At 43.0% G+C, this 11,941-nt stretch overlaps 1 protein-coding gene across 1 annotated transcript in view; it reads right to left on the reverse strand.

Moving 5' to 3' along the window:
• Window positions 1–11,941, reverse strand: part of FYCO1 (FYVE and coiled-coil domain containing 1) — a 46,443-nt gene that overhangs the window by 34,156 nt on the left and 346 nt on the right. Inside the window, exons 2-3 of the mRNA XM_010180314.1 lie at window positions 1,865–2,041; window positions 779–885 (exon numbers count right to left, since the gene is read on the reverse strand). Of these exons, the coding sequence (XP_010178616.1) occupies window positions 779–885; window positions 1,865–1,919 (162 nt within the window). The 5' untranslated portion in view covers window positions 1,920–2,041. The remainder of the gene's footprint in view (window positions 1–778; window positions 886–1,864; window positions 2,042–11,941) is intronic.

The raw sequence follows: 11,941 nt of genomic DNA on the forward strand, positions 1-11,941 counted from the left end.
GACCTGCAATCAAGTGTGGCAATAGCACATGTGTACGTACCAGAAAAACCTGCTCTAGCTACAACATGTTCAGAGCAGCAATGCAGTGAGGGTATGGACTGTGGTTCAGGCCATCCAAATCCCAAAGGATTCTTCAGCTTCTGCCGAAGCCTCTGCAACCCAATCAAAACTCTCTTGCCTAGATTAAGGTTAGATTAGCATTTCTTTGTTGCAATTAGTGACATTATTACAGTATGTGTAGACACAAGACTATGCAAACTGAATTTCAGTATGCCCAGTAGTGTCCTCTTTTACTTAAATTTTGAGGCTGGACAAAAAGCTGCATTCCAGGTTAAAATCAGCCTTTTGTGTTAAGCCTTCCATACAATAAAAAATAATTTGCAAAGTGAAATTGCTAAAAATTCTGGAAATCAGTTATATCACTGCATGTGCACCATAAACATCCTACTAGTATTTATTTTGCATTAAAATTTTGTCAAGATCTTATTACCACTGCTTTTCCAAGATAATTTAGCAGGACAGATCTTTAAAATCAAGCTCAAATCTTTCAGATAAATTAAAAAATACCTTACATTCTTCAATCAAACTGCCAGTACTGCCTTTTGACTTCATTTAGTTACTTTCACTTGAAATAAGTACAATAAGCAGCACACGTATCAGTTCACTCAAATGGATATTCATGATTATTCGAGTTAAGCCCCACATACTGGAGAGGCAATAAGAGAAAACAACGCCTAGCTTTGATGGTGGATTACAGATGGCACACATCACTTTTTACCTGTAGGAGATACTCAAGCTTGTAGGAGAATTTTTGCAAGTTGACACTGTCATCTGTGATCGGATCTCCTCCTTCTTTAAATTCTTTACTTAATTCAGTCACAGCATCTTTAAAATAAGACACCAAAATGGTTAACTAAATCAAGAGATATATAGCATTGGATCCACAAACAGCTAAATAAACGGGTTTTCTGTCTGGATATTATGCAGACAGTTTCTTTCAGTCCAACTGTCTTAACAACAGTGCAATAATCTTATTGATATGCTTGCAGTTTAATACCGCCTATAAAAATACAGAGCTCAAGTTACATCCATTTGCTGTACTGACCACTTCTTCTAAAAAAGCGCAAACCCTCTTTCTGACACTTAGCAGAAACTGGTAACAGACAATTGCTAACTGGTTCTTCAGCAGAGGAAAGAGAAATCACTTTTTGCTGTCTCGTGCACATTAAGGTTTTGCCACAGGACAAACAATTCTGATGAGAAAGGACAAAGCATGTAATCTGCTAAAGGGGATCAGTAACACGAGAACAGTCGTTCAGTCAGCACATTTATCTTCTCTGTGCTTTATTCAGGAAGGTTCAGCTTGTGCTGGTTACAAAACACAAACAGGAAAAATAATTTACATAAAAATAAGCATACAGATACTCCTCTTCCCTAAAACCGACCCAGTGGGCGAGGAAATCTCAAGACAAAGCAAACTCTGCTGTCTCCCTGGACACTCAGGCCTTTTCCTTATCTCACACGAAGTCTTGTAACAGCATAGTTCTATTCCTGCCAATAAAGTCCTAGCTCACACAGCACACCCCACAGACACTTTTCTTTTTAAATTGTAAAACTTGAGCTCATCCTGTATGCTTAAATTTGCAGGATTTAAGAATTCAGGATCCTGCGGAAGGTATAGCACATCTCTCACAAAAACATCAGCCACATCTCTGTTGAGCACATCACACACCTTGAACTGTGTTGCAACAATTTCTCTACAGAAGTGTTACACAACAGAAAACACAACTCCTGCTCTCTGTTATCTAAAACGCGGAGGACGCGGTCCAGCCGACAGAATGAATCCGTCAGTGTGGCACTGTACCTTGCAAGTCTCTGATAATCCGCTGCAGCTGGCTCTCGCCACTAGTTGCTGCCATCTTGCAAACCAAAGGAGCTCCCCTTCTGGGCTGTTAACCTTGCCATCCATCTAGACAAAAACAGCGGAGTTCGTATCCTGGGTGACCATCGGGCTGACAAAGATTATTCTTCTATGTCACACCTGCAATTCTGTAAAAGTAAAAAATAGAATTTCTGTAAAAGTCTTTATGATCTCAAATGGGCAGAAGACAGGTGCTTTGGCCTTTTAGATCCTGTTCAGTAATGAAATCCCATGAGGTCAACTCTTTTCCAAGAACCTCCTCTATATTTCCGTCTAGATTTCACTTTCCATTTCAGTTATTTCTTCAGTTATACCTTTCAAAACTACTGAGCAAACCTCAGACAGCAATATTCTCTTGCTGGAGTTACAACACAGTCTTACAGCCCGGCTCAGGCTGGCGTTTTGTACACCTCATCTTGTGACACCAAGGGAGGCTCTGATGACACAGGACTTTCCCTGCAAAACCCTCTGCCAGATCTTCCCTACAGGTTGCGGAATGAAAGGATACGACTTTTCCAGTTCAGGGAGACTTTCAAGACATAGGTCAGGCACGGGCCAAGGAGACAAAAAATGATGCATGTTTGGTTCTCTGGCATTGGAGCATATTTTTAACGCATAAAAGCTACTAAAAGGTTTAGTACTGGAGACTGGTTTTAGCACGAGAAACATCTCCACCTCCTCCTCAGAACCCACTGTTCCCAACACATGTAAGGGGACACCACTTTATTTTAAGCTCTGTTACAGCATCCTTGGCTGGATAAATATACCTTGCATCACCTCCTTTGCTTAGAAAGATGACAACTGAGTTATACCTAGCACTTGTAGAAAATCCTTCTTTAATTAAAATTGATGAATTAACATTAATTAAAAGACTCAAACTTTACTAAAGCAACCATGACTGGGGACCCAAACTTTCAAACACTAACCTGGGAACAATCGTTCAAAAAAAGCCACACAGAAACTGCATAGGGAACTTACTAGGCATTCTGCTCAAAGGTTGTTCAGAATTCTGCCTGCAATGGTAGAGCAAAATTTTCAGCAGTCATAACACCCAAAGTACCAAATCTTCAGAAAATTTGCTGTTACACTTCTGTGCTTTTGTTACCATTCAAGCTGAACTACAATGAAATTAAGTTGGAATTAAAATCTTACAAACTTTTAAAATGCAACTGTGATTAGGTCAAATTATTATATCTCCTTTTTCTTTTCTTTCTTTCACTCCCAAAATAACGATATTGGCATGGCTGTAGGTGTCTGAATGAATCGAACGGACCATCCTTCTACCCTGTGTGTCAAAGCATTGTTTGTCATGATGTGATCCATATTCTTTTCTTTTTGAAACAAAGTAAACCTTAACAAAGCCATAGAGACAGAAAAATAGTAAGTATAAGGAAAAAGGCTGAAACTAGGCTTACTAGTGTGTTTCTCTTAATACCTGTGTTTTGTTACCTGCTAGTTTCCATTTCCATATTTTGGTGGCAGTGTCCTGATTTGAGCTAAACAGAACTAATCTTTTCTATTTAGTGATTTTACTTTTCAGCTCAGTCTCTTTTAAGTGGCTGAACTTGCTGTAAACTAGCACCATGTTTTTCCCAAACAGCGCTGCTAGAAGATATGCTCAAGGTCAGTTGTCTCCTCATGGGTGCTGTGTCTGCGCCTACGGGGGGGTAAGCAGACCCAAAACTGACCAACAAGGTATTCCATCCCACATACGTCATACTCGGTAGAAAAGCTGAGGGATCACAAGGGTCTCGTTTCCTTTTCACCCTTCTTCCATCTTGGAGCCCTTCCATCTCAGACCTTTCCGTCCGTCTTGATCCTGCAGAGGCCAAGGCCTGAGCAGAATCCTGCTCGTTCGTTTGCCACTCATCCTGATTTGTGTGTCCTGCATCCTGCTCCCACCTGCTGCTGAGTTTGGTCTGGGACTTTTCCAGTGCCTGTCTCTGCAGAGCCTCTGGTGACGTATTGGTCATTGGGGGGAGGGTGGGGGGAGGATTTCATATTGGTTTTTTATATATTTGTACATATCTGTATATATTTCATTATTTTCCTATTTACAATATTAACTTGTAGTATTAGTATTATTGTTTCATTAAATCTGTTAGTTTATTTTCTAACCTGTAAAGTCTCTCTCCCTTATTCTCTTTTCCCTTCTGGGGAGGGGAGAGGGGTTAATAGAGAGCGTCTGTCCAGGATTTAGTGGCCAGCCCAGCCCTAAACCACGACATGGCAGTCATTAGGTTATGACACAACTCTCGTGCAGACCATGTGCTGTTTGGGGAAGGGCCTTGGCCTGCAAAATCCCCACCACAACTGTGCTGCCTCAGGGAGCACAGCATAGACCGGCCAACCTTTTGTGGTGCCAAACACGATTTTTTCCCCTAAATCATCAACATTACATACCCAAGATTCCTATCTTGATTCTACTATCATATAAAGGACCCACTTCCTGGCAACTTGTTGAGTTTGGGTACCAATGAAAAAAAGCAAGAATAACAAAAGCAGTGAGTCAACATTTCCTCTTCTAGGCACACACAGTAATAGCAGCCATATCTGTTCAGTTGCGCAACTGTTACAGAAAGGAGCTTAAGTGAGAAGACTGCACATTATGGGCAACGGCAAGCTAAAATGTGTGGCCAAACCAAATGCTGTTCCTCATACAGAGAGGTAAAAGAGCAAGGTGCCAACAAGGGGATCCTGCTTGTCCTTCCCAAAGGCAGGAACAAGCTCCAACTCAAGACTTCAGAGGCACTAAGACTATGCGAAAGGTGTGCCAGGAAAACAGTGACCGGGCCAACTGCTAGCATGTACAGAGAGCCTGGAAGAGACGGCAGCTGGGAGTTGAGCCCTTATTTTGCAACAGCCAGCAGAGAGCAGGACATGGGGCATCCTATGGCAGACGGGCACAGCATGGGACCTCGTCAAGTGCTAATTCCCAGCAGAGTGCCCGAGCAGAGATTTACTGGGGGAGGACTAAGGCGTTTTAAAGTTGCCCCAGCCCCACTAGCACTGTGTAAATTAGTGCATTTGCCCAGAAGTCAGAGATAAATTACTACTGTGTGCACAACAGTTCAGCAGCTGGTTCAGTAGTGTGAGGGAAGGCAGCATGTGCCCAATGGGTTGATCCCATTGTGCCAATGCAGCTTCAGACACCCATCTTTATTCCTGTTGGGATCTCCTAGGCAGAACGTGGAAATCCTGAGCAGAGACCACAACTCAGCTGGAGGCATGTAGCTGCACAGCCCACTCCTCTTCTATGTCTGCTCAAAGTCTCCCCCTTCCTCAGTCCAGGGAGCAAGGTCTCCCAGTTTCTCCCTTGCTTGCATCAGCTCACACCCATGAGACATGCATTTACTTTCTTCTCTTCCCAGAGGTGAAGGGGATCTTTCAACTTGGGCTATTGCACAAGGAGAATGTGCTGAAGCCTTTTCTGCCTGCCTTCTTCTCTGCAAAATGGTGTGAAAGGTACTTCTCCCTGCCATAGTCCTTTCAGACATGTTCTTAGAAAACACAGCCCATCCCACAGAAAGGTGCAGAGATCTCGCTTCCTATGACAAAGAAAGGGGACAACATACCTTATCTGGTTTCCTGAAGATTCAAAACAGGAACAGCTTCTGTAAACACCTGATCTAGTCCTTCCTGATCATGGAAAATTTTGCCCAGGATTGTTTAGAGCACAACCCTGTTCCTTGAGAATTTACTATCCTATTAGGAATGTCTGTAAACACCAGCTATGTGAGAACACCATGATACGTGTGTCAGGCACGAGTGACCTGCTTTGGGTCAGAAGCTTTTCAAATGATGCATCACTACCTCTTATGTAATAACACTTGATTAAGGCCGACGGCATTAACTCGCACAAAACTGCAGCACTTCAATGACATCAGCACTGTTACGCTAAGGACCTGGCACAGAGTACGGCAGAGGCGAGCCAGGGCACTACAGCAGTCCCTCCTCGCACTCTTGTGCCCTGCCTGCTGGTGTCTGAAGGTGGCTGCTCCCTCTCCTGCTGGCATTAAGTACTAGTGTGGGGGTGGCAATCTTCTTTACAAAGGAGGATATCCTGGAGATTAAAGAAAGAGGCAGAAAGGAAACAGCCCACCTACAGGAAAAGAAATTAACTTACCTGGAGTGTGACACATACAAAACAGTAAACAAAATTTAATGACTGTAATTAAACTGGTTAGTGGGGTAGCTACAATGACCTACTTTTAATCTGACTTCATAAAATTTCTCTTTGTGTTACTGTAGGCACATCTCCAGCAGCGACATCTTTTTTAATTCACTGGTCAATTTTGGCCAATCTTGACAGAAGGTAGAGGTCTTCAAAATGCTACACTCCTCCAAGTGCAATCAGAACAGGAAGCTGGGAGGAAGTCCACAGAGTTTCACTTCATTGGTAAAAAGGCTGCAGTGAGACCTCTCTTATAGCCTGGTATCAGAGAATCCACTCCCCATCCAACTGCATTTTCAGCAGACACAAAGAAGACTTGGTGTAATTCAGTTAAAAAGTAAATCAGATCTGCAACACATATTCATTGGAAACCAAGGTCCTTACTCTCTACTGCTTACAGAAATATTTCACATTAACGTAAGTACTCTCGTCTAGCCATTCCAAACAAGGGCACTTCATCACATGGCCTCCACTGGTATCACAAGACCTTTAATTATTTGGCAGCTGCAATTCCATACCTAGCGCTCTATATGAAACAAAACAGGCAAGTGAGGATACTGAGCCAAATCCCGTGTTCATGAGTCACCACAATTCTGGCTGTGTTATTCCCTTGTGTAATGTAAACATGATTTGTCCCATAAAAGCAGACACTGACTGATAACTGCAAGGCACACTTTTGGAAAGTGTGTGGAAAAAATGACCTACCTGGTCATACAGTTGGCTGCAAGACACACTGACAAAAGAACACTAAACGCAAACCTCATGGCAAAGATGAAGGAAGAACTGCGAAAAGGACATCTCTACCGCTGAGGACCGTAACACCACTGACTTTGTTAAATAATTTCATTCTGGTTGTTGTCTGGAAAAAGAACTTTGTACTTTGTTGTTGCAGGAAACGTAGAATCCCAGTGGAATTTACTGCAGCTGTGCCGCTAGCTTTCTTATTTTGTACCATGCAGGTACATAAAGCTGCACCTCCATAAAGCTTAAAAATTGTTTGCTGGAAATAAGGGTGTGAGGTGAACTGCAAAAAAAGACAGTGCGACTCTTCTGTCATGCACGCATCCATGCTTTTACTGGGCAACTCAACCCTCTGTGCTTCAACACTGCATATAAAGATACGTGACTGATAAAAAGGCACACTGGACTACACTAAATAGGACAATTAAAAACAAAAGGCAGGCACAGCCTGATGTCAGGCTGAGAAGTTCTGAGAAGTGAAATTTTCCAGCTAAATTAATCTTCCCCCTTCATTTTCTACAACAATAAACCTTCACACTTCCATTACAAAAACAGGCTTTGGAGGCACTATTTTTATTACTTTTACTACCACAAATAGGAGGTAGGGTGCAAACCTATGCTGGATTTCCCACACACTCATACACACAAACCTTGCTTTGAAGGTTTCGGATATATAAACATTTAGTAATAAAACATATCTTGAAGAAAATATACGTCTAGAAAAACAAATTCACAGAGTATCACAGCACAGCAGAAGAGAGTAACTAGATAAAGTGCATAAAAACATTTACATATTTTGTAAATGCCTGCTAGAAAAGTAGTATGTTTACAGTTAGGAACTCCTTACAGTAAAGTCCTCTTGTGAGGAGGTCTTCCGCTCTAGGAATATTTGCATTTTACAGCATAAGAACACAAACTAATGTCATCCACAAAATACTGCTTGCACCCCTAACCTGACAGGGGAGACTGACACAAAAGGATCAGTAAAGTTCTGTATAATCTTTGTGCAGACTTCCTTATTCTTTGGACAACTGGCCTGCATTCCCCCCTCACTCCTTGTATTTGCAAACTGTTCTTAGAAAAACTAAGCAACAGATAAGAGTATGAAAGCGGCAGGTTAACAACTCCATGAGATGGAGTTAATTTTTAACTCTGAGTGGGGAAAGCTGGTAATGTGAATAACCTTTTCAATGCTGCATCTACCAAATTGGACCTCCACTCATAAGATCTGACTTAAACCCCTTTAAAACGTCACACTGAACTTTGCCAAAAAGGACAGATGCGTTAGACCAAGGACACAGTTATATGATTTGGAGAACAGAGTGCTTTGTCTCTCATATTCTTCACATCAATAACTACTGAACAACATGAACTCAGATGACCACTTTCCACAACCAGCACCACAGGGATGAGCTTGTGTGTATCTCACAAAGACAACCCTGTCTAAAGCCCTGTCTCGTGACAAGAGGAAGCTCCTGTTTGAGGAAGCAGTCGGTTCCCAAGGAGAAGAGTGCTCTTCTGATAACAGGAATTGCATCAATATCACTCTTAACAAACTCATCTGCCCTTTTTCCTTAGGACACGCCAGATCTCGCCCCATGTCAGGAATGCTTCACTGTGCTTACTAATATCTACAAATTAATCTAACCATAACTCTCCCAAAGCCTTGCATCTCCTCAGCTGCTCCCATCTATTTCAGTTCCCCTAGAGAAATGTACCCCGTCTCCTCAATGCCTATATAGTGAGTTGAAAAAACAGGTTTCATTAAAAAATGAAATTATTTCCCCCCCTTCATATTCTTATTTTCCAAGCCACTTCCTCCATGTCCCTATGTACCCCCCCTGCCACAAAACCTGCTCTTCCTCTCCATAGCTCACCCAACTATTTAAATCCCTTACACATTCTTCAAGCCAGGCACCCGACACTCAGATGCTGCTCTGAAGAGCACCATATAGATAAAATTACGGAAACACTATAAGACTTCCAGCTGCAAAGAAGCATTGGTGATTCATGACACTTAACTTGTTCATTGTACAAGTTTGGAGTCTTAAAAAAGCCTCATGTTTTTCAGGCCTTCAAAGTTGGTCTCTGAGCCTTGTTACCTTCCTCAGCAAGCCTAGCCTGACTAAAGCAACTCAGCCACCTCTGAGACCTTGGGAGGGTTAAAAACAACAGCCACTACATCCAAACTCTGAATGGGGACTTTCCTTATCAGGATTTTTTACCTCTGTATCTACCGCTCCACACTGTCCCTCCACGCCAAGGTTCCAGAAGTAAAGGCTGAAAAGGCTGCCTCCAACTAATGGTTTTGGGAAGTCTGGCAGGTGGGTGTTGAGACCTGCCCATCAGTAGCACTCCATCAGTCCTCCATGCAGCCAACAGCAGCAGCAGCTCCCCAGAGAAACTCCTGGCCCATATGTAGCTCCAGTGAACTAGCAGCAAGCAACATTGAAAATTACAGGTTTTGGCCATGCACACGTAGATCAAATAGGAGGTGAGGTAAGCACATTAAGCAAAAACCATGCTGAGACTGCCCCAAACTGACTGTCCACTGAGTGAATCATGCTGCTCCAGAGCCAACAGCAAAAATTCTTGTTTGCTTTCCTCTGTAGCAGAAAGCGTGGAGTCTCCCCTCTCTCCCTCTTTTCTCACAGGTTTTCCAGTGAAGGTCACCATTCTGGGGGTCAAGTTAAATTTCAGTTACAGAGCGCAAAGATTTAAAAAGCCTTCGGAAGAGAGGCCTGTATGAGATTGCCACCACTGAGCCAGCTGGGAACAGATAGGCTGACAGATGATGCAGGCTTGGTGTGATCTCAGTTATTCGGGGATACCCTGATCCAACCTGTTCACTTTCAAAACCTACGTTGGCTTGCAGCAGTAGCAAGACCCTTCCTGTCTTCATCCTCCTTCCCAGCAGTAAATTAAATGTAATGGTGGACACACCCAGGGGTTAACTGTTTACAAATATCTTTGCTATACCATCAGCAACCAGAGAATACTGTGATGGACAAAGATATCAAATCAAAGGGAAGGGTGTTTATGAATTAAGGTCCTGTGCAGCAACAGTCTCCCAGCACTGTTCCAAGCACTGAGATGGGGCCACTCTACATAAAAGGTTCTGCTCCTTCTACCAGTGTTTACTAATCTAAAGGCTTCTTTTGAATACATTTGGGCAAAATATTTAAAATTACTACTATTATAGAATTTTTTGGCACAAATAGCCACTAGTCCCTGGACAAACTGAAATTACTATATCAAAACAAGAACTAGACTACATACAAGCTGCTAAAAAGCTTTCTAGCACTGGCAAACCCAAACAGAAATAAAAAAATACTAATAGAAATACAAAATAATAATGGGTAACAATAAAAACAGGGCTTTTACAGTTCCCTTCAGTTTAATAATCTCAACAACATCTAAAGAACACTAGAAGGGTTCAGTGATTATTGGACAACTGGGCAACTGTTAATTTTTAAATGTGATCGGTTAAGGAAAACAAGTAACAATCTGAGTTAAAAATAATTTTAAGTACTACTTTCCCTTGAGTCCACTGGATAGTTTCTGCAATTGTACAAATACTTGTCTTTACATTTTGAATAGTTCTCTCTCCTTAGTTGTTCCTTTAGGTCTTGATTCCCCACCAAACAAGCCTTAGAGGATCCTGGTCTCCAGGATGTTAGTAAGAATTTTGATTCCTTTTATGTAACCCTCTAGCAGTGGAGAGTGGGACTGCAAATACAATACACTCTTCCACTGTTATCAGATGGTGTACATAAGAGTCTCCTTTACACAGGAAAATCAGGCTTCACAACTAACTAGCTGGCTCTTCAAAGGAAGTAGTGAAACCATACTCACAACAAATGCTGTCAAATATATATACTACCACAAGAGCAGGCAAATCGACTCTCACTTGTTTTCCACCATAGTATCTTGGATACAACTTTTTAACTGCAGTGCGGTCACATTAAGCGAATGTTTGAAAACACTGTTTGGAACATCTGCAACATTTTTTGAATTCAAGCACTCCCCTGAGGAACATTGGAAGACTTCAGGAAGTTGCCTTGTACACAATAATATCTGGAAAACATAAAAAGCACTACCACAAAGCAGTTTATCTCCTCTTTTGCATGTCCTGCAACATCATATCAGAACCGAAAACAAGAAAAACACCAACAGAGAATATGCTGCTGACAAGACAGAGTCCATGTTGTACTCTGAAAGTTTAGTCTCAGCCTGCCTCCATGGGTGTGTGAAGTCAGAGCTGGATAAAATAAAACACCCACTTTCACTCATCAGCAGAAAGAGGCAAAGGCCTGGTACTCCTCCCTCTTTGTTTACACTTGAAAAGTGACTCAGTTTCAGGGGAGAGGCAGAACCCGGAGTGTGACACCTACATCTGACCAACTCCATATGCCAAGCAAACCTTTGCACAGCCAAAAAACAGCAGGAGGCTTGTGCAGTGACCCAGGCAGAAAACACCAGGGCCCTGAGCTCCTAAACAGATAGCTCCAGCAGGAACAAATTCACCAGCCTCCGAAACACGGCACAGCCCCTCCACAGCCCAACTCACCACCACGGGACCTCTGCCCAGAGAATCCAGAGAAGGCATCGGACGACCATTTCACTAAAGCTTTCTTTTTTTTTCACTTGCTCTGGATTACTGGGATCACATAAGCCGGAGGAGGGCTGGCTGCAAACCCAGCATCTGCTCTGGAGACAAACCCAGCCAGCAAAACTCTCCCTGTCCATCCCCCAGAGATTTGCCGACACAAGGGCATGCAGGATTAGGGCCGCAGCAAATATTTGCCTGTCAGCACTTTATAACGGGTGAGGGCACGGACACGGACAGATATTTGGTTTCTAGCTGGGCCACGAGTGACTCTGCTCCTCCAGCAGCTGCTGTGAACGATGAGGAGGACTTAAGAGTGTCCGTTCAGGGGTGGATGACAGGGGAGAAAACAGAGAGCAGTGTTTATGTTGGCCTAGAACCATCACTTGCCCGGTGGAAACGATGACACCTAAGGTGACCGGGGCTCCGCAGCTCCCTGTCCCTCAGGGCCAGCGCCGAGGCGGACATCGGCCACCATCCAGGCCACTCAGGGCCT

The sequence above is a fragment of the Mesitornis unicolor genome, unplaced genomic scaffold (assembly GCF_000695765.1).
Source record: "Mesitornis unicolor isolate BGI_N332 unplaced genomic scaffold, ASM69576v1 scaffold63, whole genome shotgun sequence".
NCBI classification, from domain to species: Eukaryota; Metazoa; Chordata; class Aves; order Mesitornithiformes; family Mesitornithidae; genus Mesitornis; species Mesitornis unicolor.